Consider the following 27235-nt stretch of genomic DNA (forward strand, 5'->3'; position numbering starts at 1 on the left):
CCAGGTCCCGCTATTGGTTATTAACCGGAGACGTGTCTCGGTCATGTCTACATTGTTCTCGAACCCGTAGGGTCTGCACGCTTAAGGTTACGATGATAGTTATATTATGAGTTTATACATTTTGATGTACGGAAGGTTGTTCAGAGTCCCGGATGTGATCATGGACATGACGAGGAGTCTCGAAATGGTCGAGACGTAAAGATTGATATATTGGAAGCCTATGTTTGGATATCGGAAGTGTTCCGAGTGAAATCGGGATTTTACCGGAATACCGGGAGGGTTACCGGAACCCCCCGGGAGCTATATGGGCCATAGTGGGCCGTAGTGGAAAAGAGAAGGGGCTGCCCTATATTGGGCTGCGCGCCTCCCCCTTCCCCTAGTCCTATTAGGACTAGGAGAGGTGGCCGACCCCCTCCTCCTCTTTTCCCCCTCCGCGAATCCTATTCCGACTAGGATTGGGGGGGAATCCTACTCCCAGAGGGAGTAGGACTCTCCTGCGCCCTCCTCCTTGGCCGGCCAGCCTCCCCCCTCTACTCCTTTATATACGGAGGCAGGGGGCACCTCTAGACACACAAGTTGATCCACGTGATCTATTCCTTAGCCGTGTGCGGTGCCCCCTGCCACCATATACCTCGATAATACTGTAGCGGAGTTTAGGCGAAGCCCTGCTGCTGTAGTACATCAAGATCGTCACCACGCCGTCGTGCTGACGGAACTCTTCCCCGACACTTTGCTGGATCGGAGTACGGGGATCGTCATCGAGCTGAACGTGTGCTCGAAATCGGAGGTGCCGTAGTTTCGGTGCTTGATCGGTTGGATCGTGAAGACGTACGACTACTTCCTCTACGTCGTGTCAACGCTTCCGCAGTCGGTCTGCGTTGGGTACGTAGACAACACTCTGCCCTCTCGTTGCTATGCATCACATGATCTTGCGTGTGCGTAGGAAATTTTTTGAAATTACTACGAAACCCAACAGTGGCATCCGAGCCTAGGTTATTTATGTTGATGTTATATGCACGAGTAGAACACAAGTGAGTTGTGGACGATACAAGTCATACTGCCTACCAGCATGTCATACTTTGGTTCGGCGGTATTGTTGGACGAGACGACCCGGACCAACCTTACGCGTACGCTTACGCGAGACCGGTTCCCTCGACGTGCTTTGCACATAGATGGCTTGCGGGCGACTGTCTCTCCAACTTTAGTTGAACCGAGTGTGGCTACGCCCGGTCCTTGCGAAGGTTAAAACGGAGTCTATTTGACAAACTATCGTTGTGGTTTTGATGCGTAGGTGAGATTGGTTCTTACTTAAGCCCGTAGCAGCCACGTAAAACTTGCAAACAACAAAGTAGAGGACGTCTAACTTGTTTTTGCAGGGCATGTTGTGATGTGATATGGTCAAGGCATGATGCTGAATTTTATTGTATGAGATGATCATGTTTTGTAACCGAGTTATCGGCAACTGGCAGGAGCCATATGGTTGTCGCTTTATTGTATGCAATGCAATCGCGATGTAATGCTTTACTTTATTACTAAACGGTAGTGATAGTCGTGGAAGCATAAGATTGGCGAGACGACAACGATGCTACGATGGAGATCAAGGTGTCACGCCGGTGACGATGGTGATCATGACGGTGCTTCGGAGATGGAGATCACAAGCACAAGATGATGATGGCCATATCATATCACTTATATCGATTGCATATGATGTTTATCTTTTTATGCATCTTATCTTGCTTTGATTGACGGTAGCATTATAAGATGATCTCTCACTAAATTATCAAGAAGTGTTCTCCCTGAGTATGCACCGTTGCCAAAGTTCGTCGTGCCCAGACACCATGTGATGATCGGGTGTGATAAGCTCTACGTCCATCTACAACGGGTGCAAGCCAGTTTTGCACACACAGAATACTCAGGTTAAACTTGACGAGCCTAGCATATGCAGATATGGCCTCGGAACACGGAGACCGAAAGGTCGAGCGTGAATCATATAGTAGATATGATCAACATAACGATGTTCACCATTGAAAACTACTCCATCTCACGTGATGATCGGTTATGGTTTAGTTGATTTGGATCACGTGATCACTTAGAGGATTAGAGGGATATCTGTCTAAGTGGGAGTTCTTAAGTAATATGATTAAATTGAACTTAAACTTATCATGAACTTAGTCCCTGATAGTATCTTGCTTGTTTATGTTGATTGTAGATAGATGGCTCGTGCTGTTGTTCCGTTGAATTTTAATGCGTTCCTTGAGAAAGCAAAGTTGAAAGATGATGGTAGCAATTACACGGACTGGGTCCGTAACTTGAGGATTATCCTCATTGCTGCTCAGAAGAATTACGTCCTGGAAGCACCGTTGGGTGCCAGGCCTGCTACTGGAGCAACACCAGATGTTATGAACGTCTGGCAGAGCAAAGCTGATGACTACTCGATAGTTCAGTGTGCCATGCTTTACGGCTTAGAATCGGGACTTCAACGACGTTTTGAACGTCATGGAGCATATGAGATGTTCGAGGAGTTGAAGTTAATATTTCAAGCAAATGCCCGAATTGAGAGATATGAAGTCTCCAATAAGTTCTATAGCTGCAAGATGGAGGAGAACAGTTCTGTCAGTGAGCATATACTCAAAATGTCTAGGTATAATAATCACTTGATTCAATTGGGAGTTAATCTTCCGGATGATTGCGTCATTGACAGAATTCTCCAATCACTACCACCAAGCTACAAGAGCTTCGTGATGAACTATAATATGCAAGGGATGAACAAGACTATTCCCGAGCTCTTCGCAATGCTGAAAGCTGCGGAGGTAGAAATCAAGAAGGAGCATCAAGTGTTGATGGTTAACAAAACCACTAGTTTCAAGAAAAAGGGCAAAGGGAAGAAGAAGGGGAACTTCAAGAAGAACGGCAAGCAAGTTGCTGCTCAGGAGAAGAAACCCAAGTCTGGACCTAAGCCTGAAACTGAGTGCTTCTACTGCAAGCAGACTGGTCACTGGAAGCGGAACTGCCCCAAGTATTTGGCGGATAAGAAGGATGGCAAGGTGAACAAAGATATATGTGATATACATGTTATTGATGTGTACCTTACTAGAGCTCGCAGTAGCACCTGGGTATTTGATACTGGTTCTGTTGCTAAATATTTGCAACTCGAAACAGGGACTACGGAATAAGCGGGCACTGGCAAAGGACGAGGTGACAATGCGCGTGGGAAACGGTTCCAAAGTCGATGTGATCGCGGTCGGCACGCTACCTCTACATCTACCTTCGGGATTAATATTAGACCTAAATAATTGTTATTTGGTGCCAGCGTTAAGCATGAACATTATATCTGGATCTTGTTTAATGCGAGACGGTTATTCATTTAAATCAGAGAATAATGGTTGTTCTATTTATATGAGTAATATCTTTTATGGTCATGCACCCTTGAAGAGTGGTCTATTTTTATTGAATCTCGATAGTAGTAATACACATATTCATAATGTTGAAGCCAAAAGATGCAGAGTTGATAATGAAAGTGCAACTTATTTGTGGCACTGTCGTTTAGGTCATATCGGTGTAAAGCGCATGAAGAAACTCCATACTGATGGACTTTTGGAACCACTTGATTATGAATCACTTGGTACTTGCGAACCGTGCCTCATGGGCAAGATGACTAAAACACCGTTCTCCGGTACTATGGAGAGAGCAACAGATTTGTTGGAAATCATACATACCGATGTATGTGGTCCGATGAATATTGAGGCTCGTGGCGGATATCGTTATTTTCTCACCTTCACAGATGATTTAAGTAGATATGGATATATCTACTTAATGAAACATAAGTCTGAAACATTTGAAAAGTTCAAAGAATTTCAGAGTGAAGTTGAAAATCATCGTAATAAGAAAATAAAGTTTCTACGATCTGATCGTGGAGGAGAATATTTGAGTTACGAGTTTGGTGTACATTTGAAAAACTGTGGAATAGTTTCGCAACTCACGCCACCCGGAACACCACAGCGTAATGGTGTGTCCGAACGTCGTAATCGTACTTTACTAGATATGGTGCGATCTATGATGTCTCTTACTGATTTACCGCTATCGTTTTGGGGTTATGCTCTAGAGACGGCTGCATTCACGTTAAATAGGGCACCATCAAAATCCGTTGAGACGACGCCTTATGAACTGTGGTTTGGCAAGAAACCGAAGTTGTCGTTTCTTAAAGTTTGGGGCTGCGATGCTTATGTGAAAAAGCTTCAACCTGATAAGCTCGAACCCAAATCGGAGAAATGTCTCTTCATAGGATACCCAAAGGAAACTGTTGGGTACACCTTCTATCATAGATCCAAAGGCAAGACATTCGTTGCTAAGAATGGATCCTTTCTAGAGAAGGAGTTTCTCTCGAAAGAAGTGAGTGGGAGGAAAGTAGAACTTGACGAGGTAACTGTACCTGCTCCCTTACTGGAAAGTAGTACATCACAGAAAACCGTTTCAGTGACACCTACACTAGTTAGTGAGGAAGCCAATGATAATGATCATGAAACTTCAGATCAAAATACTACTGAACCTCGTAGATCAACCAGAGTAAGATCTGCACCAGAGTGGTACGGTAATCCTGTTCTGGAAGTCATGCTACTAGATCATGATGAACCTACGAACTATGAAGAAGCGATGGTGAGCCCAGATTCCGCAAAGTGGCTTGAAGCCATGAAATCTGAGATGGGATCCATGTATGAGAACAAAGTATGGACTTTGGTTGACTTGCCCGATGATCGGCAAGCAATTGAGAATAAATGGATCTTTAAGAAGAAGACTGACGCTGATGGTAATGTTACTGTCTACAAAGCTCGACTTGTCACAAAAGGTTTTCGGCAAGTTCAAGGGATTGACTACGATGAGACCTTCTCACCCGTAGCGATGCTTAAGTCCGTCCGAATCATGTTAGCGATTGCCGCATTTTATGATTATGAAATTTGGCAGATGGATGTCAAAACTGCATTCCTGAATGGATTTCTGGAAGAAGAGTTGTATATGATGCAACCGGAAGGTTTTGTCGATCCAAAGGGAGCTAACAAAGTGTGCAAGCTCCAGCGATCCATTTATGGACTGGTGCAAGCCTCTCGGAGTTGGAATAAACGTTTTGATAGTGTGATCAAAGCATTTGGTTTTTTACAGACTTTCGGAGAAGCTTGTATTTACAAGAAAGTGAGTGGGAGCTCTGTAGCATTTCTGATATTATATGTGGATGACATATTGCTGATTGAAAATGATATAGAATTTCTGAATAGCATAAAGGGATACTTGAATAAAAGTTTTTCAATGAAAGACCTTGGTGAAGCTGCTTACATATTAGGCATTAAGATCTATAGAGATAGATCAAGACGCTGAATTGGACTTTCACAAAGCACATACCTTGACAAAATTTTGAAGAAGTTCAAAATGGATCAAGCAAAGAAAGGGTTCTTGCCTGTGTTACAAGGTGTGAAGTTGAGTAAGACTCAATGCCCGACCACTGCAGAAGATAGAGAAAATATGAAAGATGTTCCCTATGCATCAGCCGTAGGATCTATCATGTATGCAATGCTGTGTACCAGACCTGATGTGTGCCTTGCTATAAGTTTAGCAGGGAGGTACCAAAGTAATCCAGGAGTGGATCACTGGACAGCGGTCAAGAACATCCTGAAATACCTGAAAAGGACTAAGGATATGTTTCTCGTATATGGAGGTGACAAAGAGCTCACCGTAAAAGGTTACGTTGATGCAAGCTTTGACACTGATCCGGACGATTCTAAATCGCAAACCGGATACATGTTTACATTAAACGGTGGAGCTGTCAGTTGGTGCAGTTCTAAAAAAAGCGTCGTAGCGGGATCTACATGTGAAGCGGAGTACATAGATGCTTCGGAAGCAGCGAACGAAGGAGTCTGGATGAAGGAGTTCATATCCGATCTAGGTGTCATACCTAATGCATCGGGACCAATGAAAATCTTTTGTGACAATACTGGTGCAATTGCCTTGGCAAAGGAATCCAGATTTCACAAAAGGACCAAACACATCAAGAGACGCTTCAACTCCATCTGGGATCTAGTCCAGGTGGGAGACATAGAGATTTGCAAGATACATACGGATCTGAATGTTGCAGACCCGTTGACTAAGCCTCTTCCACGAGCAAAACATGATCAGCACCAAGGCTCCATGGGTGTTAGAATCATTACAGTGTAATCTAGATTATTGACTCTAGTGCAAGTGGGAGACTGAAGGAAATATGCCCTAGAGGCAATAATAAAGTTATTATTTATTTCCTTATAATCATGATAAATGTTTATTATTCATGCTAGAATTGTATTAACCGGAAACATAATACATGTGTGAATACATAGACAAACAAAGTGTCACTAGTATGCCTCTACTTGACTAGCTCGTTAATCAAAGATGGTTATGTTTCCTGACCATGAACAATGAGTTGTTATTTGATTAACGAGGTCACATCATTAGTTGAATGATCTGATTGACATGACCCATTCCATTAGCTTAGCACCCGATCGTTTAGTATGTTGCTATTGCTTTCTTCATGACTTATACATGTTCCTATGACTATGAGATTATGCAACTCCCGTTTACCAGAGGAACACTTTGGGTGCTACCAAACGTCACAACGTAACTGGGTGATTATAAAGGAGCATTACAGGTGTCTCCAAAGGTAGATGTTGGGTTGGCGTATTTCGAGATTAGGATTTGTCACTCCGATTGTCGGAGAGGTATCTCTAGTCCCTCTCGGTAATACACATCACATAAGCCTTGCAAGCATTACAACTAATATGTTAGTTGTGAGATGATGTATTACGGAACGAGTAAAGAGACTTGCCGGTAACGAGATTGAACTAGGTATTGGATACCGACGATCGAATCTCGGGCAAGTAACATACCGATGACAAAGGGAACAACTTATGTTGTTATGCGGTCTAACCGATAAAGATCTTCGTAGAATATGTAGGAGCCAATATGGGCATCCAGGTCCCGCTATTGGTTATTGACCGGAGACGTGTCTCGGTCATGTCTACATTGTTCTCGAACCCGTAGGGTCCGCACGCTTAAGGTTACGATGATAGTTATATTATGAGTTTATACATTTTGATGTACTGAAGGTTGTTCGGAGTCCCGGATGTGATCATGGACATGACGAGGAGTCTCGAAATGGTCGAGACGTAAAGATTGATATATTGGAAGCCTATGTTTGGATATCGGAAGTGTTCCGAGTGAAATCGGGATTTTACCGGAATACCGGGAGGGTTACCGGAACCCCCCGGGAGCTATATGGGCCATAGTGGGCCTTAGTGGAAAAGAGAAGGGGCTGCCCTAGATGGGATGCGTGCCTCCCCCTTCCCCTAGTCCTATTAGGACTAGGAGAGGTGGCCGGCCCCCTCCTCCTCTTTTCCCCCTCCGCGAATCCTATTCTGACTAGGATTGGGGGGGGGGGGGAATCCTACTCCCAGAGGGAGTAGGACTCTCCTGCGCCCTCCTCCTTGGCCGGCCAGCCTCCCCCCTCTACTCCTTTATATACGGAGGCAGGGGGCACCTCTAGACACACAAGTTGATCCACGTGATCTATTCCTTAGCCGTGTGTGGTGCCCCCTGCCACCATATACCTCGATAATACTGTAGCGGAGTTTAGGCGAAGCCCTGCTGCTGTAGTACATCAAGATCGTCACCACGCCGGCGTGCTGATGGAACTCTTCCCCGACACTTTGCTGGATCGGAGTCCGGGGATCGTCATCGAGCTGAACGTGTGCTCGAACTCGGAGGTGCCGTAGTTTCGGTGCTTGATTGGTTGGATCGTGAAGACGTACGACTACTTCCTCTACGTCGTGTCAACGCTTCTGCAGTCGGTCTGCGTTGGGTACGTAGACAACACTCTCCCCTCTCATTGCTATGCATCACATGATCTTGCGTGTGCGTAGGAAATTTTTTGAAATTACTACGAAACCCAACAGGCCACCCCATGTGGGATTTCAACGGGGAGGATGACGCCACCCGTTATGGTCGTAAGGGGCCGGCTTCAGCTGCCGCCCTAGTAAAGATCTTATCCTCTTTGTACAAGGGAGAAAAGGAGGAATTCCTCCGCGTCAACCCGCAGGCCGGATTCACTATGTACGATCCTCCAAGTTGGGTAAGTGAACAACTGCGCTTGCCCGTTTGTTTTGTACTCCCACGGTTAGATATGTAGTCTAACGACTTCAATGCAGGAACTGCGACAGGTGGTAAAGGATATAAACAGCCGCCCTCCACAACCCGAGGACCCAGAACGGTCCCTCGATCCGGACTCCGAAGAGGATCCGGACATATCGGTGGAGCTTATCGACGGGGTGTTCCATCAGCTAAGCAAGGACAATACCTTGGTAGCCATCACGGCTGATTACCCAGGGTTAATCCCAGCCTGCCAGGTGACAAAAACCGGAGTCTCATTCCCTTGAGAGTGATTCCACTCTCACATATTCCGGTGTTTCTGACGACAACCGTGTTTTGCAGGGGAGATTTCCGAGGCAGGAGCCAGAACCTGTGGCGGCTAGCCAACGAGGGGCCGCAGGGCCCCGTGGGGCAAAAAGGAATGTAGTCCGGACTGAGATGCCGACGCAAAGGTATAGCGCACCCTCTGCTTCCCTGGTGTTATTCTGTCCGGGCATATTAACGTTCGTGCTATCTTCAGAACGAAGAGACCTCACCGGACTATATCCGGAGAGGTTGCCAATCGCGCCTCCACCAGCCAGGCTCCAACGTCTGGCCAGGAAGCGGAGGCGAGCACAAGGCGCGCGCCGGACGCTCCTCCGACAGAGGATGCGGACAGGCTGTCTGCCCCAAATTCTGAAGTGGAGAGTGCCATGAACCACAGGCGTCGCCGGACAGTTCTACGCGATGATTGTTTCTCCCAAGAGGCTTTAGATGCCTTTAATTCGGGAGATGCGTACCTCCATGCCGCTCAAAATGGTTTAGCCAAAGCCACGGGGCAGTATGTAAAAGACATACGGGTAAGAAAATTTTGGTCAAATATATATATACCCGTAGCCCCCGAGACTTGAAACAGTTAGAGCAACTGATTTAAGGATCATTTAATATTCAGGTTCTTACAGAGAAGAATACTGTACTGTCCCAGGAGCTGGAAAAGTGCAAGGCCCAACTAGAGGCCGCACTAGCCGCAGCAGGGGAGTCCAAAGAGACCCCCTCAGGTAAGATACACTTCGAAAGATTAGTATTGTGCGGTGTGGGTGCAAATCTGACAAATCATGTTGCAGATGGTGTCGGACTCGATCCAGAAAAGCAAGAACTCTTACGCCGGCTAAAGGCCGGTGAGAGTACGTTGACAAAGGTGAGGCGAGAGAAGAATGATCTTCAGGATGCCAACACCAAGCTGGACGTCGAACTTAAAGATATTCGTGGCCAGCTGTCAGACTCCACGAAGGAGAATCAGCGGCTTCGACGCGGCATATTTAGTAAGTGCTTGAACGAACTTTGAAAAAAGAGTTCGGCGAGGAAGTCGACTAACAGTGTAATGTCTGTAGGTATGCTCACAGGTCGTCCTGCAGAGGAGATGCCCGGTTCTATGGCTGACCTTCTTCCCGAACTCATGCAACTGCACAAGCGAATTCGGCAGGCGATGCGAGGTGTTGCCCAAGCCTTATGGCCTGCCCACTCCATGCCCGAGGGCCTTGGAGAGCTTGCAGAGAAGCTGAAGGGAGCTCGGCGGCGCTTCCGGTTGTGGAAGATATCAGCCTGCTGACAAGGCGCTAGGGAAGCCTGGGCCATGGTGAAGACCCGTTTTACGAAGTCTGACCCAAACCACATGGCCGAGGTCGGACCAGTGGGGCCTGACGGGAAGGAGATCCCTGTGAGCTTAGTATACGGCCAAGTAGAGTTGGCCGCGAAGTATTCCCAGCAGGACTGTAAATTAGACAGCCTGTTAGATGGTATAGAAGAGGAATACAATCAGTCAGAATGACTATGTAATTTTGAATTGACATGTGTAATGCCTTCTAGCCGGATTGTAGATCGTTTGTCGTTGCCGACCTTTTCGCTTCAACCTCGGGACCTGACGGTCCGGAGTGTGTCCGAATACCATAGCGGTTATATAAGAACCGTGGTATGCGTGGAGACCAGACGTAGGGGTCATTAGTGCTTTATCAGACAAGTGCCCAACTAGTTATGTTATATTACATGGTTAGTAAGAAACATCTTCCAGAGAGAATAGTTCCGTTAGGGGTTCCTTTCGCTGGGAGGCATGCCCTAAAGTGCATGTCCGGACTGCGTAGAAAGACGCAGAAAAAAGCATCTGGGGGCGCATAGAATGAGTAAAAAGATCATCTTTTATCTCACCGACCGAATATTCCCTTAAGAACGCTAGCTTTCGGCTTCACCCAGTCTGAGGTACACATCCGGCTGACCCGGCAGTAACAATCACAGAGGTGCTCCCTTTACCGCCTAGCCGAACAATCGGGAACGTAGGGGTAAGCACAGGAGCCAGGCAACCCAGCTTGGCCAAAACTTAAGTCATATTGATGCATATAATGGTGAAAAAAGGGTACATGCGGAAGTTTGACGCATGTGTTGGGCGTGAAGCCCGTATAAATAAGCTTCTGTTAAAGAAGCCCCCAGGTTTAATGAGCGCGAGTGGCGCGTCACTAGATGAGCCTTTAAGGGCTATAAAAGAAAAGAGGGGAAGGAGAGAAATGTAAGACAGAAAAATGCAAAAAATGGACAGAGGAAGGAGACGAACACAGAGTCCGGCGCTAGGCATAGAATCTTCGGAGACGGGTGGCGTTCCACGGGTTCGGCTCGAGTCGGTTATCCGACGCATCTCGCAGGCGGTACGCCCCGCCAGTCAGGACTTGGTCGATTATGAATGGACCTTCCCACTTGGGCTTGAGTTTGTCCTTTTTCTTATCCGGCAGGCGTAGAACTAGTTCGCCAACATTGTAATTTTTGGCCCGTACTTCTCTGCTTTGATATCTTTGGGCCTGCTGTTGATAAAATGCGGAACGGGCTTTTGCCATGTCACGCTCCTCCTCCAGGGCGTCCAAGTTTTCCTGCCGATCGAGCTCGGCTTCTCTTTCTTCGTGCATGCGCACTCTAGGTGAGTCATGAATTATGTCACAGGGCAGAACTGCCTCTGCGCCGTACACCATAAAAAATGGTGTGTATCCGGTGGTGCGATTTGGCGTGGTCCGCAGCCCCCATAGCACGGAGTCGAGCTCCTCTACCCAGTGCATGTTACATTCCTTGAGGGACCGCACCAGTCTGGGTTTAAGGCCACTCATGATAAGACCATTTGCACGTTCGACCTGGCCATTGGTTTGTGGGTGATAGACGGAAGCATAGTCGAGCTTGATGCCCATGTTTTTGCACCAGAGTGTTACCTCGTTGGCGGTAAAGTTTGTACCGTTATCGGTTATGATGTTGTGGGGGACGCCATAACGGTGTACAACCCCGGATATGAAGTCTATCACAGGTCCGGATTCGGCCATTTTAACAGGCTTGGCTTCTATCCATTTGGTGAATTTATCCACCATGACCAGTAAGTATTTTTTCCTATCGGTCCCACCTTTAAGGGGTCCAACCATGTCAAGTCCCCAGACCGCAAAAGGCCAGGTGATGGGTATAGTTTGGAGTGCGGTGGGTGGCATATGGCTTTGGTTGGCAAAAAGTTGGCAACCAGCGCATCGTTGGACTAGGTCCTGAGCGTCTGCCCGGGCCGTCGGCCAATAAAAGCCTGTACGGAAAGCCTTGCTAACAAGGGACCGAGCAGCGGCGTGGTGACCACCGAGTCCGACATGAATTTCAGCCAGAAGGTTCCGCCCTTCCTCTTCGGAGATGCACCTTTGAAGGACTCCAGTAGTGTTTTTCTTATAAAGCTCTCCCTCATGGACTCTATAGGCTTTAGATCGCCGCACTATGCAGCGGGCCTCGTTTTGGTCCTCCGGGAGTTCCTGCCTAGTAAGGTAGGCTAGGAATGGTTCTGTCCATGGGGCGATGACCGCCATTATTACATGGGCTGAAGGTGTAATTTCATTGGCAGAGCCTCCAATTGTGTCAGATTGTTCGGCGTCGAGTGGTGCGGCTGGGTCCGGGCTGTTATTTGCGGGCTCCCCCTCCCATGCTACGGATGGCTTGAACAGTCTTTCCAAAAATATGTTGGGGGGGACTGCATCGCGTCTTGCTCCGATGCGTGCCAGGACGTCCGCTGCTTGATTATTTTCTCGGGCTATATGGTGAAACTCCAGCCCTTCGAACCGAGCTGACATTTTTAGGACGGCGTTGCGGTAAGCTGCCATTTTTGGGTCCTTGGCGTCGAAGTCTCCATTTATTTGGGATATCGCGAGGTTTGAATCCCCGCGTACCTCTAGGCGCTGGATACCCATGGATACTGCTATCCGGAGGCTATGTAGGAGGGCCTCATATTCGGCTGCATTGTTGGAATCCATGTACATGATCTGGAGCACATATTGGACTATGTCTCCTGTGGGGGACGTCAGGACGACGCCAGCCCCCAGTCCGGCCAATATTTTGGAGCCGTCGAAATGCATAATCCAGTTTGAATATGTGCCATACTCTTTAGGGAGCTCGGCCTCCGTCCATTTTGCGACGAAGTCGGCCAAAACTTGTGTTTTAATAGCTCGCCGTGGCTTATAGGTTATATCGAACGGGAGAAGCTCGATGGCCCATTTTGCAATCCGGCCCATTGTGTCGCGGTTGTTGATAATATCGTTGAGTGGTACTTCCAAGGCTACTGTTATGGAACACTCTTGAAAGTAGTGTCGTAGCTTCCGGGATGCCATGAATACCGCGTATGCAATCTTTTGATAATGCGGGTACCGTGATTTGCATGGAGTGAGGACGGTGGATACGTAGTAGACCGGCCTTTGAAGGGGGAATTTGTGTCCATCCGTTTCCCGCTCGACAACGAGTACTGCGTTGACAACTTGATGTGTTGCTGCAATGTACAATAACATTGGTTTGCCGGTGTTCGGCGCGGCCATGACTGGGTTTGTTGCCAATATGGCTTTTATTTCATCAAGTCCGGCCGTGGCGGCCTCCGTCCACTCGAAGTGTTCGGTGCGCCGAAGGAGGCGATAGAGGGGTAGTGCCTTTTCTCCCAAGCGGGAGATGAAGCGGCTTAAAGCCGCCACGCATCCGGTTAATTTTTGTATTTGTTTGAGGTCCTTTGGGATATCCAATTGTGACAAAGCTCGGATCTTGGCTGGATTTGCTTCAATTCCTCTACCGGATACAATGAAGCCCAAGAGCTTTCCGGCTGGAACGCCGAAGACGCATTTTTCCGGGTTGAGCTTGATGTCATATTTTCGGAGGTTATCGAATGTAAGCCTCAATTCGTCTACTAGAGATTCGACGTGTCTTGATTTGACGACCACATCGTCCACATACGCCTCCACTGTTTTGCCGATCTGATTTGCCAGACATGTCTGGATCATGCGCTGATATGTTGCGCCGGCATTTTTTAGCCCGAAGGGCATTGTGTTGAAGCAGAATGGGCCGTATGGTGTGATGAATGCTGTTGCAGCTTGGTCTGATTCTGCCATCTTGGTTTGATGGTAACCGGAGTATGCGTCGAGGAAACACAACAAATCGTGTCCTGCGGTGGCATCGATAATTTGGTCGATGCGGGGGAGGGGGAAGGGATCCTTTGGGCAAGCCTTGTCAAGGTCTTTAAAGTCGACACACAGGCGCCAGGATTTGTCCTTCTTTGGTACCATCACCAGGTTTGCTAGCCAGTCCAGATGTTTTATGTCTCTGATGAATCCGGCCTCCAATAGCTTGGCTAGCTCCTCTCCCATAGCATGTCTCTTGGGTTCGGAAAAACGCCGAAGGGCTTGTTTGACAGGTTTAAATCCTTTTAGGATATTTAAGTTGTGTTCGGCCAGCCTGCGTGGGATCCCTGGCATGTCTTAAGGGTGCCAGGCGAAGATGTCCCAGTTCTCTCGTAGGAACTCTCGTAGTGCGGCGTCTGCATCAGGGTTCAGTCGTGCCCCAATTGAAGCTATTTTATTGGGGTCCGTTGGATGGACCTGGAATTTGACTATTTCGTCGGTTGGCTTGAAGGATGTGGATTTGGATCTTTTATCGAGTATCACATCATCCCTGTTAACCGTGGAGCGCAGCGCAGTCAGTTCCTCGGCCACTAAGGCTTTGGATAGCGCCTCAAGGGCTAATGCGGCCGTCTTGTTTTCGGCGCGGAGTGCTATGTCCGGATCACTAGCTAGAGTGATAATTCCATTCGGCCCGGGCATCTTAAGCTTCATGTATCCGTAATGGGGTATTGCTTGGAAGATTGTGAAAGCTTCTCGCCCTAGTAAAGCATTATATCCACTCTTAAACGGGGCCACCTCAAACGTGACTTCTTCGGACCTGTAATTATCCGGCGTGCCGAACACCACATCTAGTGTGATTTTTCCTGTGCAGCGTGCTTCCCAACTGGGGATTATTCCTCTAAAGGTTGTGCTTCTTCGCTCGATGCGGTTCCAGTCTATTTCCATTTTTTGAAGGGTTTCCTCATAAATGAGGTTCAGTCCGCTGCCTCCATCCATGAGCACCTTGGTGAGGCAAAAGCCGTCCACTATGGGACTGAGGACCAATGCGCTGGTGCTCGGGCTGTTCGGAATCTAGGTTCATCACTTGCATTGAAGGTAATAGCAGTGTCGCTCCATGGATTTATTGTTGCAACTTGATAGACTTCGGCGAGGCTGCGGAGTGTTCTTTTTTGCATATTGTTTGATGCGAAAGTCTCGAAGACTGTGAGAACGGTACTGGTGTCCTCGGGCTGGCTTTCTGCGGCCTCCAGAATTAAGAGGTCCTCGCCAATTTTGGCCACTTGCCGGAGTATCCAACATGCTCTAAGGCTGTGAGTTGGTGTGGCGTCCTCTGTACTGTGAATTCTACAGGGTCCATCAAGCCACCTTTCCGGTACGGTTCCATGCCCTGTAGAGGGTTTTGGTTTTTTGGTGTTTATCCCAGGTGTCCTATGATGATGCACCCTCTTAGTTCAGACGGGATTACTATTCAAGGCCGGATTATCCCAAAACTTTATTTCGGTTTTCCAGGCGCTTAGCACCGCACAGTATTTTTGTATTATGGACGCCAAGTCAGCGAAGCGTGTAATATCACGACGACTTATGGCGTTTAAGGATTCCCTCATCCGTGCAATTATTGCAGAAAATTGAGATTGCATCTCCCTCGCGGCAATCCTTTATCATGTTCATAACCAGGAGGAATCTGGCCCAGTAATGATGTACTGTTTCCTCGGGCCTCTGCCTGATTTGGGAGAGATCGCTTATGTTCGGGTGGGCAGGTGTCGTTGAATCTGAAACCTCGCCCAATCCAAGATTCGGAGGCTGAAGAGCTTCTGAACTCTGAAGTTCGGATTCTTGGATGTCATCCAACGAATCTAGCCCGTTGCCTGATCCTAAGCTCAGGTCTTGAGTTACATCCTCCTCTCCGCGGGTATCCGGCTTGGAGGAGTCGGGAATTCGGACGTAGCTAGTCCTTAAAATAGATGAAGGGTCGCCGCACTGCGCCTCTACCACGGCAGCGTGGTGGGTGACTTGGAAAGAGTTAATTTCTCTTAGATCGGGTTTAAGCCCAACTTGGTCGTAATCCATAGCGACCCCCAGGGCGGCGATGCGATCCAAGAGCTCGTTTACGGAAGAGAGCTCCATTGGATCTAGCTGCTCGACGAGCTCCGAGCTGGCGTGTAGGTTGCTTTTGATGACCCGAGAGGTCACCGTCGGCGCAACAGCCGAACAGGCGGTCATGAGGAAACCACCTAGCCGGAGGGTTTGGCCGACAGCCAAGGCTCCCTTAGCAACGGCGCCGTATTTAAAGACGGGAGGAGGCATCCTTCCTGATTGTGACGGCATAGAGGAACTCTCAATGAAAGCACCAATGTCGGTGTCAAAACCGGCGGATCTCGGGCAGGGGGTCCCGAACTGTGCGTCAAGGCCGAATGGTAACAGGAGATAAGGGACAAGGTGTTTTTTACCTAGGTTCGGGCCCTCTCGATGGAGGTAATACCCTACTCCTGCTTGATTAATATTGATGATATGGGTAGTACAAGAGTAGATCTACCACGAGATCAAGGAGGCTAAACCCTAGAAGCTAGCCTATGGTATGATTGTTGTGTATGGAGTTGATTGACTACGGACTACAACCCTCCAGTTTATATAGACACCGGATAGGATTAGGGTTACATAGAGTCGGTTACAATGGTAGGAGATCTTGAATATCCGCATCGCCAAGCTTGCCTTCCACGCCAAGGAAAGTCCCATCCGGACACGGGACGAAGTCTTCAATCTTGTATCTTCATAGTCCAGGAGTCCGGCTGAAGGTATAGTCCGGCTACCCGAACACCCCCTAATCCAGGACTCCCTCAACGGGAACGGGGCCGGAGAAGGTCGTGGAGGTCCGGAAAAGGCGCGGCTGCGGTGATCCCCTCCAGATCCGGCGCGGCTTGGGGCTTGGCAAGCCCGCACGAGGCCAGAGTTAGGGAGCGGCGACCCCCGTCCATGGCGTCGGGGCAGAACTCCTCTGGTTCCTGCGGAAGCAAGAGAAGTAGAGAGAGAGAGGGATTAGAGCAGAGGAGGAAGGAGAAGTCAGGAAAAGAGGAGAAGGGGCGCAGGTCACGGCCTGGTGGGGCTGGTTGCCGGCGAGGAGTGATTTGTTGGCATTGGGCACGAGGAAATCGGCGAGCGATGCGGGTTGGTTGGCTGCAGAAAACGAGGTGGAGCAGATCGGAAAAGGATCCCGAGGGATATGGAAGAGAGTGGCGGCGGCGGAGGATCCCTACAAATTAGGGATTTGGTCTTCGGATAGACTAATATATATAGCGGGTATGTTAGGCTAGGAGCTATCTCGTCCCTCCGATCGTAATCGGACGAACGGAAAAAATATGTTAGGAAGTCCAATTAACAAAACAGAGACGTTTTGTAGATGTTTGGGGATGATCCGGACCCAACGGTGACAACTGTCCGGGTCGGGTTCGGGTAAGTTTCGGACACGCGCGAGGGGTCGATGCACTGTGCAGAGAGGGTTTCGGGGTCTGGCGGTTGACAACGGACTGTGCAAAAAGCTTTGAGCTGAGAAGAGAGAGAGAGACCCGGTGACTGTTTCCGAAGATCGAAAACGTCCGACGTTAGACCGGCTATAATGCCGCTATAGTTTAGCGGTTGCGCTATCAAACGAACTCTGAATGCGATGAAACTTGACAGGCGGTCTATCTACACTATAATAAGACCGCACGCCAACTTTCAACCCAATCCGAGAACATCTTCCAGCCACTTATAAAATAATAATTCGAACGTGCCGCGGGCGCGTGCAAGTGTGTCTGGGCTCAGAACGGACAACGGAAGGAACTGGGAGAACCGGACGAATGCAAGTTTTGAAAACATGATGATGCAATGCACATGATGACATGACAAGATGCAACACGCAAGAAAATGACATGGCAACGTCGGCAAATAACTGGAAGACACCTGGCGCAACGGTCTCGGGGCGTTACAGGGGCATTACAGTTCTGGTGGAGGGTGCTCAAGGGATTCCTTCCGGCGAGAGCTGGGCTGTTTCGCAGGCACATTGGTGATGATGCAATCTGTGGTATGTGTGGTTCTGGCGAGGAGACGTTATTTCACTCTCTAGTAACATGCAATCAGGCGAAGCTGTTTTGGGAGGAAGCAGCCCGGTTCTTTGGAGTCAAACTTCCCAGTTTAAATCCACTAACATGGGCAAAAGACCTCCTGGACTCAGACTTTGTAAGTAAAGATGAGGAGGCTATTATTGTTTCTGTAATGTGGGCAATCTGGAGCAACCAAAATAAGTATATGCATGGCGATATAAAATACCAGCCTAAACGGTCTATGGAAATAATCCAGGGACACTTTAGAACTTTGGATATCCCAGACAAACAGCAAGTGCCCGATGTGTAGAAGGATAAGTGGACTAAACTATTAGAAAGAGATGTTAACTGAAAATGAAGTCATGGTATTGCTCTGTGTGCAGGGGTACATATAGAGGCTGACTAGCAGCAGTTACAACAAACGTGGGCACGTACGTGCACTAGTGGCTACATTACAGGGAAGACTGAGTCTAATCTTATCATTAGCTTAACATCCCCCCCCCCCCCGCAATCGCAGCATCGAGGGACAAGATGCATAGACTGGATCGGAAATCAGTGAAGACTGCAGTGGTGAGACCCTTGGTGAAGATGTCGGCAAACTGTGAAGTGGTAGGAACATGGAGAACCCTGACGTCGCCCAGAGCTACCCTTCTCACGCACAAAGTGTATGTCAATTTCGATATGTTTCGTCCTGCAGTGCGGCACTGGGTTGGCTGACATGTAGCAAGCTGAGACATTATCACAAAAAACTATGGTTGCCTGCTGGAGAGGTTTATGTAGTTCTTGCAACAACTGGCGAAGCCATATGGTTTCAGCCACTGTATGAGCAACAACTCTATACTCTGCTTCAGCTGAGGATCTGGAGACTGTCATCTGCCGCTTGGAAGACCATGACACCAGGTTGTCACCTAAAAAGACACAAAAACCAGAAGTAGAACGTCGAGTATTAGGGCAGCCCGCCCAATCTACATCTGAATAAGTTGTCATAGTTAGGTTTGGGGATTTGGTAAGGTGGAGGCTGTGGGTGTTGGTGCCTTTAAGGTATCGCAGAATTCTTCTGACGTGGGTGAGGTGTTCTTCTTTGGGATCATGCATGAGAAGACAGGCTTGTTGGACAGCAAATGCAATGTCAGGTCTGGTGATTGTGATGTATTGCAGAGCACCCGCAAGGCTACGGTAGTAAGTGGGATCGGTGAGAGGAGTGCCTTGAGAGGAAAGTTCGCCATTGGTGTCTGCCAGTGTGCGAGCAAGGTGACAATCGTGCATGCCGGCTTTGGAGATGACGTCATTGATATACTGTTGTTGGGAGAGAAAGACCAGAGGCAGATCTGGTGACAAAGATTCCTAGGAAGTGATTGAGAGCTCCTAAATCTTTCATTGTGAATTCAGAGTGCAAAGAGGAAATAATGTGCTGAAGAAAATCAGAGCTGGATGCAGTTAGGATTATGTCATCGACATATAGGAGAAGATAAGCTGTGTGATTGTTTTGATGGTAAATGAAGAGTGAGCTGTCAGAGCTGGATGGTTGAAAACCTACAGATTGTATAAAGGTCGCAAATTGCTGAAACCAAGCTCGAGGAGCCTGTTTGAGGCCGTATAAGGATTTCTTGAGGAGGCAAGCATGATTGGGATGGGTAGTGTCCTCAAAGCCTTGACGTTGCGGGCAATAGACAGTTTCTTTTAGGGTGCCATGGAGAAAAGCATTGGAAACGTCCAGTTGGTGGATGAGCCAGTCATATGAGATGGCAAGGGACAAGACAACTCGAATTGTACTAGGTTTGACAACTGGTGAGAATGTTTCATCATAGTCTAAACCAGCTTGTTGTGTAAAGCCTCTGCAAACCCAACGGGCTTTATATCTGGACAAAGTGCCATCAGAGTTATATTTGTGGCGAAAAAACCCATTTCCCTGAGACCACGTTTGCATGGGATGGCTTGGGTACAAGCTCCCAAGTGGAGTTTTGCATAAGAGCATCATATTCAGCACGCATGGCCAGCTGCCAGTTAGTGTCCAGAAGTGCTGAGCGAAAGGTTGAGGGCAGAGGAGAGATAGAGGTGGTCGTGGCACTGAGGTTGAGTCGTCGGGCAGGGAGACGAAAGTCGGTTTTGGCTCTGGTTTGCATTTTGTGAGGATTAGTAGGAGCAGCAACAGGAATGGCATGTGGAGGGAGTGGTGGCAGTGTGACTGATGAGTCGGGAGAAGAGGAGGAGGAATATGCTGGTGGTGTGGTGGAGATGGGTGAGGAAGGAGTGGAGGATGGAGGAGAGGAGAGGAGATTGGTGATGGCTGGGTGGGGTGAGAGGAGGTGTTTGGTGGAGTGTTTTGAGGAGAGGAGAGGAAGATTGGGGAATTTGGAGAGGGTGGAGGAGGTGATGTTTGTGGAAGCGGTTTGGTGAGTTGGGCAAAGGGAAAGGATGTTTCATCAAAGGTGACATGTCTGGATATAATAACACGACCAGACACTGGGTCAAGGCAGCGATAACCACGGTGTTCACTAGGATAGCCAAGAAATATGCAGGGAATTGAGCGTGGAGCTAGCTTGTGTGGTGTGGTGGCACTGATATTCGGGTAACAAAGAAAACCAAAAACCTTGAGAGATGAGTAGGAGGGATGTTGTTGATAGAGGGAAAAGAAAGGAGTTGTGTGAGGCTGTTTGGTAGTTGGTCTGATGTTTAATAGGTATGTTGCTGTCCTAAGAGCTTCAGCCCAGTAAACAGGAGGCATGGAGGCTTGGAGAAGAAGGGTGCGCAGAATATCATTGATGGTGTGCAGGGCTCGTTCGGCCTTGCCATTTTGTGGTGATGTATAAGGACAGGAAAAACGGAGAACAACTCCATGTGAGTGAAAGAATTGTCTGTTGTTAGCATTGTCAAATTCATGGCCATGTCGCATTGCAGGTATTTGACAAGTGTATTGAAATGAGTTGAAATGTAAGCATGAAACTGAGTGAAGACAGAGTGAACGTCGGACTTGGCACTCAAAGGGAAGGTCCATATATAATGAGTATAATCATCGAGGAGCACAAGATAGTATTTGTAGCCTGAGATACTGCTAAGAGGAGACGTCCATAAATCACAATGCATCAGCTCAAAAGGAGCTGAGGTGGATGTAAGGGAATGTGAGAAAGGCAACCGAACATGCTTTCCACGTTGACAGGCATCACAGAGAGCCGGTTCATGGGCAGTTGTACATCTAGGAAGGGAAAATTCGGAAAGTAAACTAGATACGATGCTAGGGTTTGGGTGGCCTAGTCGCTGGTGCCACAAGTTGACACAGGCGATGAAAGCAACGGCAGGCTTGGAGTTGGAATCGTCATGAAAGGTTTAAAGATCTCCCGAACTATTGCACCAAGCGATCACTGCTTGTGTGGCCAGATCCTTCATAGTGAAACCAAATGGGTCAAACTCAATGGAAACCCAATTGTCAGTAGTTAGTTTTCGAACAGATATAAGATTTTGCACAAGGTTAGGAGTGAAAAGGATGTCATTGAGAGCAAGTTGTTTGGTTGCAGTTGTGAGATGAGAGTGGCCGGTGTGTGTGATAGGGATATGGGTTCCATTGCCCACGGTTATGGATGGGTTTGAGGTTGTGGGTGTTAACAATGACAGCAGATTCAGATTAGCAGACATGCGAGCAGACACACCTGAGTCGACGATCCAGCCTCCGTCTCCGGTGATGGTGAAGTTGTTCATGGCCTGCAGGAAGGATGCTTGGTCCTATTGTGCAGGAGGTGCTGGAGCTAGAGCTATCGATGAGGGAGCAACAGGTCCTGGTACGAGCTGGTATGGTGATGCAGCTGGTGTAGTAGCCTGGGCGAGCTGATACGGCGCCTGGGCTGGAGCATGGGCGAGCTGGTACGCCATGGGAACCTGATACACAGGGGCATGCTGTGGCGGAGCTGGTGTGGCGTGTAGGACGCATAGGCCTGCTGAGGCGGGTGGCCGAGCACGCTGGGGCCGCCGGTGGGTCGATGATGAGGTAGCGTCTGAAGCCAATGTGGAGGCGGCGGTTGGGTTGTCGCAACGCCTGCGCCTGTAGTTGTTTGCCGCAGGACCGACCAGGCTTGCACAAGGCCAGTCCAGGGGTCGGTGGTCGGGCGCCATGGAGAAGTTGATGCAGTGGTGCCACTGGGGCTGCTGCTGCTTGCGCCAACGGCGTTCCGGTGTTGAAAACCAGGAATCAGATTATTCCCCTTGTAGTTGGGGATGACACCTGCAGGTCAAGGCTGCCAGGCAGGGCGTGGAGGTTGCGGTGCTGGCGCGTGCGCGGGAGCAGTTGGTGGTGGCGCCGAGCCAGTGGTGTTGGAGTAGAACAGCTGCAGTGATGGTGTCGTCGCTGTTTGCTGGCCGTCCTCCAATTTTAACATGGACCGCACCTCGGCGAAAGATGGCGGCGGGCGGAGGATGAGGATGACAGACCTGAGGTTGGCAAATTTGTCGGTGATGCCGGCGAGTAGGGTGGTGATGAGCGTCCGGTCGATGACGGTGACGCCAAGCTCGCGCAGCTCATCCGCAATCGCTTTGAGGCGCTGGCAGTAGTGCCCGACGGGCTCGTCGCACTGACGAATGGTGCGCATCGCCATCTCCAGGTGCTGGATGCGGGCGTCACGGTTGTCTTGGAACAGGTGCTGCAGCTTGTCCCAGACGACGGCGGACGTGGCTTCCTTGGGAAGGAGACTGAAGAGCTCCGACGAGATGCGCGTGTAGATCCACTGGACAATCGCGGAGTCATCTTTGACCCAGATCGGATCGTGCACGGCAGCAGGGGCGGAGAGGTCGATGTGGCTGCGGAGGCCGCAACACCCGAGATGGACGATGAAGAGGTGCCGCCAGTGGTAGTAGTTGTGTGCCGCGAGGTCGAGGACGAGCGGGATGAACGGCGAGATGTCGGTGATGGTGTCGTTGATGGAGGTGGGGGCCAGCAGAGCGGTGGATGGGGCGGTGGGGATTGGGGTGGTAGAATGTGAGGTTGACGTTGGGACTGGAAGGTGATCGAGGGGGCCGAGGTTGGTTAGGTTGTTCCCAGCGGCAGGGATGTCTCCGTCGCGAGCCATCGAGGAGGGAGGGAGGTGGGGAAGTTTTGTTTACCCAGGGGATTTGCTCGATACCATGTTAGAAAGAGATGTTAACTGAAACTGGAGTCATGGTATTGCTCTATGTGCAGGGGTACATATAGAGGCTAACTAGCAGGAGTTACAACAAACGTGGGCACGTACGTGCACTAGTGCCTGCATTACAGGAAAGACCGAGTCTAATCTTATCATTAGCTAATAAACCACCAATTGGTATCATAAAGATCAATGCAGATGCAGCAGTTGATGCTGCCGAAGGAAGAGCAGGGGTTGCGGTGGTAGCCAGGGATCACGAGGGAAATTTCCTCTAAGGAAAATTTGTAGCATACCATGGTAGTGATCCATTTGTATGCGAGGCTCTAGGTTGCAGAGATGCAATGCTAATGGCAAAAGAAAAAGGATGGACAAGGGTTCAGTTGGTCATTGATAACAAAAATGTGGCTGGTGATTGGAATGCTAAGCGTGATTGTTCAAGATGTGGCCCGGTTTTTAGAGAGATGGCATCATATCTCTCAACTTTCAGGGATTTGAAGTGAAGCATTGTGGAATGGAGGCAAATGTAACAACACATGTTTTAGCAAAGCACTGTCTCTCCACTAGAGTGCTGAATGTTACGTAGCCTTGCACTTGGACTGTGTACGGTCTTTGATTGAATAAAATGCCGGATGGCCGTTGCTCAAAGAAAGAGTCAGGGTTAAGGCTCAACAGCGCACGATAGCTGCATGTTTGGCGATGCCGGCTCTTCTAGAAGAGAGTTGCATGTGTATGTGTAGCTGTGTTTCGTGCACTTGTTCCATCCAGAACGAAAATCTACGTATCTTTCTGGTTACACTGCTTTGTTCAAATAAGTACTATATTTCTTAAACGAGGCATTTGCCTCGCTTTAGCGAGAACTGAATCCTTTGTGGTTTACAAGGTTCATCGAGCGCAACAAGGTCGAAGGTTCAATACACTCTGTCGATACGCGCACACAATACAAACCCAGTAAGGGTTACGGCTCAACAGCCAACATACACGATACAAACCCCATGGGGTCCATGACTCACAAGCCGAAACGCACACACACAACCACCACGGTGAAGATGAAGAGGGACATCAGGCTCCATCACCCCGATTCCCTTCCATGAGTGTCGAAGCATGAAGGCGAAGCTGTCGAATGAAGGGATCGATGATTTTGTTTCTCAAGCTAGGGAATATGTATATACTCTCTCCGATTCTAAATATAAGACCTTTTAGAGATTTAAGTATAAACTACATACAGATGTATATAGACATACTTTATAGTGTAGATTCACTCATTTTTCTTTGTGTGGAATCTATAGTGAAATCTCTAAAAGGTCTTATATTTAGGAACGGAGAGAGTAGTTAGTATCATTCTTACCGCCACAATGGTCGTGGTCGTGGTTGTAGCAGTAGGTGTCGAGGTTTTCACAACGCCACTGCTCTCCTTCCACGTCTCCACCAAGTTTAGAGGTTGTGTGGCGGCGACGGACCCGTCACCGGCCTTGGTGATCTTCAAGTCCGTCCGCTTTCATGCCAACCACAATGCCCAACCTCAGCCTAGGCTTTGACTTATTTGGCTGCGTAATGGCGGATGCCTCGCTCACACTGGTAAACACCAGATGGCCACCATTGACCATGCCCTACCCGCGGCATGGTTGCCATCGCTTTCCCGTCTAGCACGCGCTTGCCAGCCGACTCTTCGACGACCCCCTACAGAACTACTCCGCATTAAGCCGTCCACCATTGCCGTGCCACCTCCTTGTGGCCCGACTGCTCGATTTCGACCCTGCCCTTGTTGTGTGTCTGATCGGCCGCCCACCGACGCTTTAGTGGGAGGAGGTCCATGATGGAGGGTGGAGATGGTGGCCGAAGCGGAATAGGGAAGGGCCAACAGTGCCCGGTGCAAGGCTGGTAGTGGCATGGGTGATAAGGAGGGGACTCATACGGGGCGGCGGCGTGGGGATGGAAGATTGGTTGGTGTCGATTGGAGAGAGGCTGCTTGGGAAACAAGGGTGGAGTTGGCATTCTTGCATGGGTTTCCATCATTGATTTTTTTAGTCAACTACACCACTGGTGCCACAACTTGGCGCGAAAAGTCAGTTTAGTGCTAAAACTTGCGGCATACATTAAACTGGTACCATAACTTGGCTTTGAAGTCCATATACGGTGCAAATCAGGTTTCTATACAAACATGGTGCTGATTAGGCGTGCCAACGTAGCATGGGACCCGCTGTCACAGTGACTGACGACAAAGATGACGTGTGCTTGCTATTTTGAAAAAAAAATCTCAGAAATTTTTCTGTCAAAAAAGCCCCTAGCTACAACGGACGCAAGGGTCCACTCGTCAACATGACAGAAAATAACGAAAATAAACTGGGTCTGCGGGATTCGAATCGTTGACTTGAAGCACATAGGATGCATTTGGTTACCTGCATCGTTTTTAGGCACTTTGCATACTTATCCCAACTGGGTTGTCTGAGCATATGCAGGCAAAAAACCAACATCTGCATGTTGATTGGTTGCGTGCATCCCCGCTAGCCTGCATGTGTCAAAACCAAAGGCCTGCTATTTGGTTGCGGACTTGTTTGAGGGGAAACACAACTCCGGTTGTTTGGTTACATCCAGGATAGTTGTGTGGTAACCTCCTCCTCAATGTGGTGAGGTTACCAGAGGCACACAGATGGAAAGAACTAAACTGCAAAACAAACTTAGACACAAACACAAGTCTTAACCATGCATCACAAGTTTTAAACGAACATAGTATGATAAGTTTTAAACGAAACCCGAGTCTTAAACCAAGAACCAACAAGGAATGGGAAACAGGAGCTCAGGCGGTCACGGCGAAGGCGTTATCATACTCCTTGCACTTGTTGACCACCTCCACGCCCTCGTCGTTGAAGACGATCACCTTCATGGTGTCGGAGGTCAGCAGCTTGAACATCAAAATGTACCCGATCATGATCTGGTGAACGGCGGTGAAGGTGGCCCAACCCTGATCAAAGGTGACCCTGCCGTTGATCACCCTCACCGTCACCCTCCATGCGCAGCCGGTGTTCATCTTGAGCTTGAACTCTGTAGGGATAGCGGGGAAGTACTTCGTGAAGTCTAGAGGCAATGGCAGACTCTCTAGTTTTGGACCAAGGATAACCTTGCAGAAGTGGTTTGGTCCTGACTCCTAATGGTAGTGGCCATAATTCCTCCGCTTGGCGCTTGGGTGATCCTGCACCGGCACTTCAACCAATGGTGGCACGACCTCCTTTCCCTTGTCCATGTGCATTATGAAAAGCACGCAGTTCAATGGTCAACATTCATTCATATTGGCCTAACTCTCCTATAATAACCCACCCTATACTAACCAAGCACTGCACTTAAACCCCCTCTGTTTCACCACCTCTCCTCTTCCACCTCTCTGTTTCACCACCTCTCCTCTTCTTCTTTTTTGCGGGGTCACCACCTCTCCTCTTCCACCTCTCTGTTTCATCACCTCTCCCTCGCCATGAACTCCAACCCCAACCCTTTCCCCTGGGGCATTGGATATGGAGGGCCTTCTTCCTTGGGTGCTCGTTCGGTGACTGCAAGAAGTTCCAGCACACCATGGAAGTGTGCTTGAACTTCAGCAGCATCGATGACATGCACAAGTAGGCCGATGTTGTGGTGAAGAAGGCTATGTCAGACGTCAAGACACTGATACCGGACCCAGCCAAGGGTGCAATGTCAGTGGACATCCTGCACATGGCCATGAATCATGCAAACTCCGGCGATGCTAGACAGCGGGCAGGATGGGCCAAATACAATCAGTACAAGGCGCCTCAAGACCAGCGTTCCGCGCGCATACTGGAGTAGGACGTGCGGGTCGCTGGAGGCAAACAATGACGAGGTGCAGATGGTGGCTAGGACGCCGGTGGCAGGCGACCGTGCAAGACCCATCGTTCTTTACGAAGACGATGCGGACGAAGATGATGAGGAAGAAAAGAAGATGGCTACCCCCCCTCCCGCCGCTCCACGCGACTCTAGGGTCGCCGCGGCTAGACAAGAAAGTTTGTACCCCAATCCCCACCCGCGATGTAATCAAAAAAACCTATGAACCCTAGTAGCCGTTGATGCAGAATCGATTGATGGCAATCCTCCACCCCCGATGTGTTCAATCCCCTCCCTAACTCTTCAATCGCGTGCTCTAATCTAATCTAGCCTGAGTCGAAAGCAGTTAATCTACAGAGAGGACGGGGACTTACCGCCATGGCCGATGCGCTCCGGTGGAGGTCTGCAGGCGCTCCTGTGGTTGCCGCCGTCTTGGATCCAATCGGAGTAGAGCTCCGGTGGTCGCCGCCGCCGGTGTGAATGGGGAAGAGCCAGAGGGGAGAGAGCGGCGAGGAAGGAGGCCTATTTTCCATATTTTTTTAGAAACTTGTACAATGTATGCAAATAATAATCTTGCGTTATAAATAATGTAAACATAAAATGAATAAAATACATTTTAAATAATCATGTATTAATTTAGCATATAACCATA

The 27235-nt window shown here is 49.0% G+C and overlaps 1 protein-coding gene across 1 annotated transcript; it reads right to left on the minus strand.

The window, feature by feature from the left end:
- Window positions 1-18151: 18151 nt before the first annotated feature.
- LOC147992486 (uncharacterized) lies at window positions 18152-22704 on the minus strand. The gene has a single exon (XM_087539036.1). The coding sequence runs from the start codon at window positions 22702-22704 to the stop codon at window positions 21871-21873; it is 834 nt and encodes a 277-aa protein (XP_087395162.1). The 3' UTR covers window positions 18152-21870.
- Between the last annotated feature and the right edge of the window lie 4531 nt (window positions 22705-27235).

This window comes from Triticum urartu, chromosome 1A (genome assembly GCF_056163025.1).
Source record: "Triticum urartu cultivar PI428250 chromosome 1A, HENAU_Tu73, whole genome shotgun sequence".
In the NCBI taxonomy this organism is placed as follows: Eukaryota; Viridiplantae; Streptophyta; class Magnoliopsida; order Poales; family Poaceae; genus Triticum; species Triticum urartu.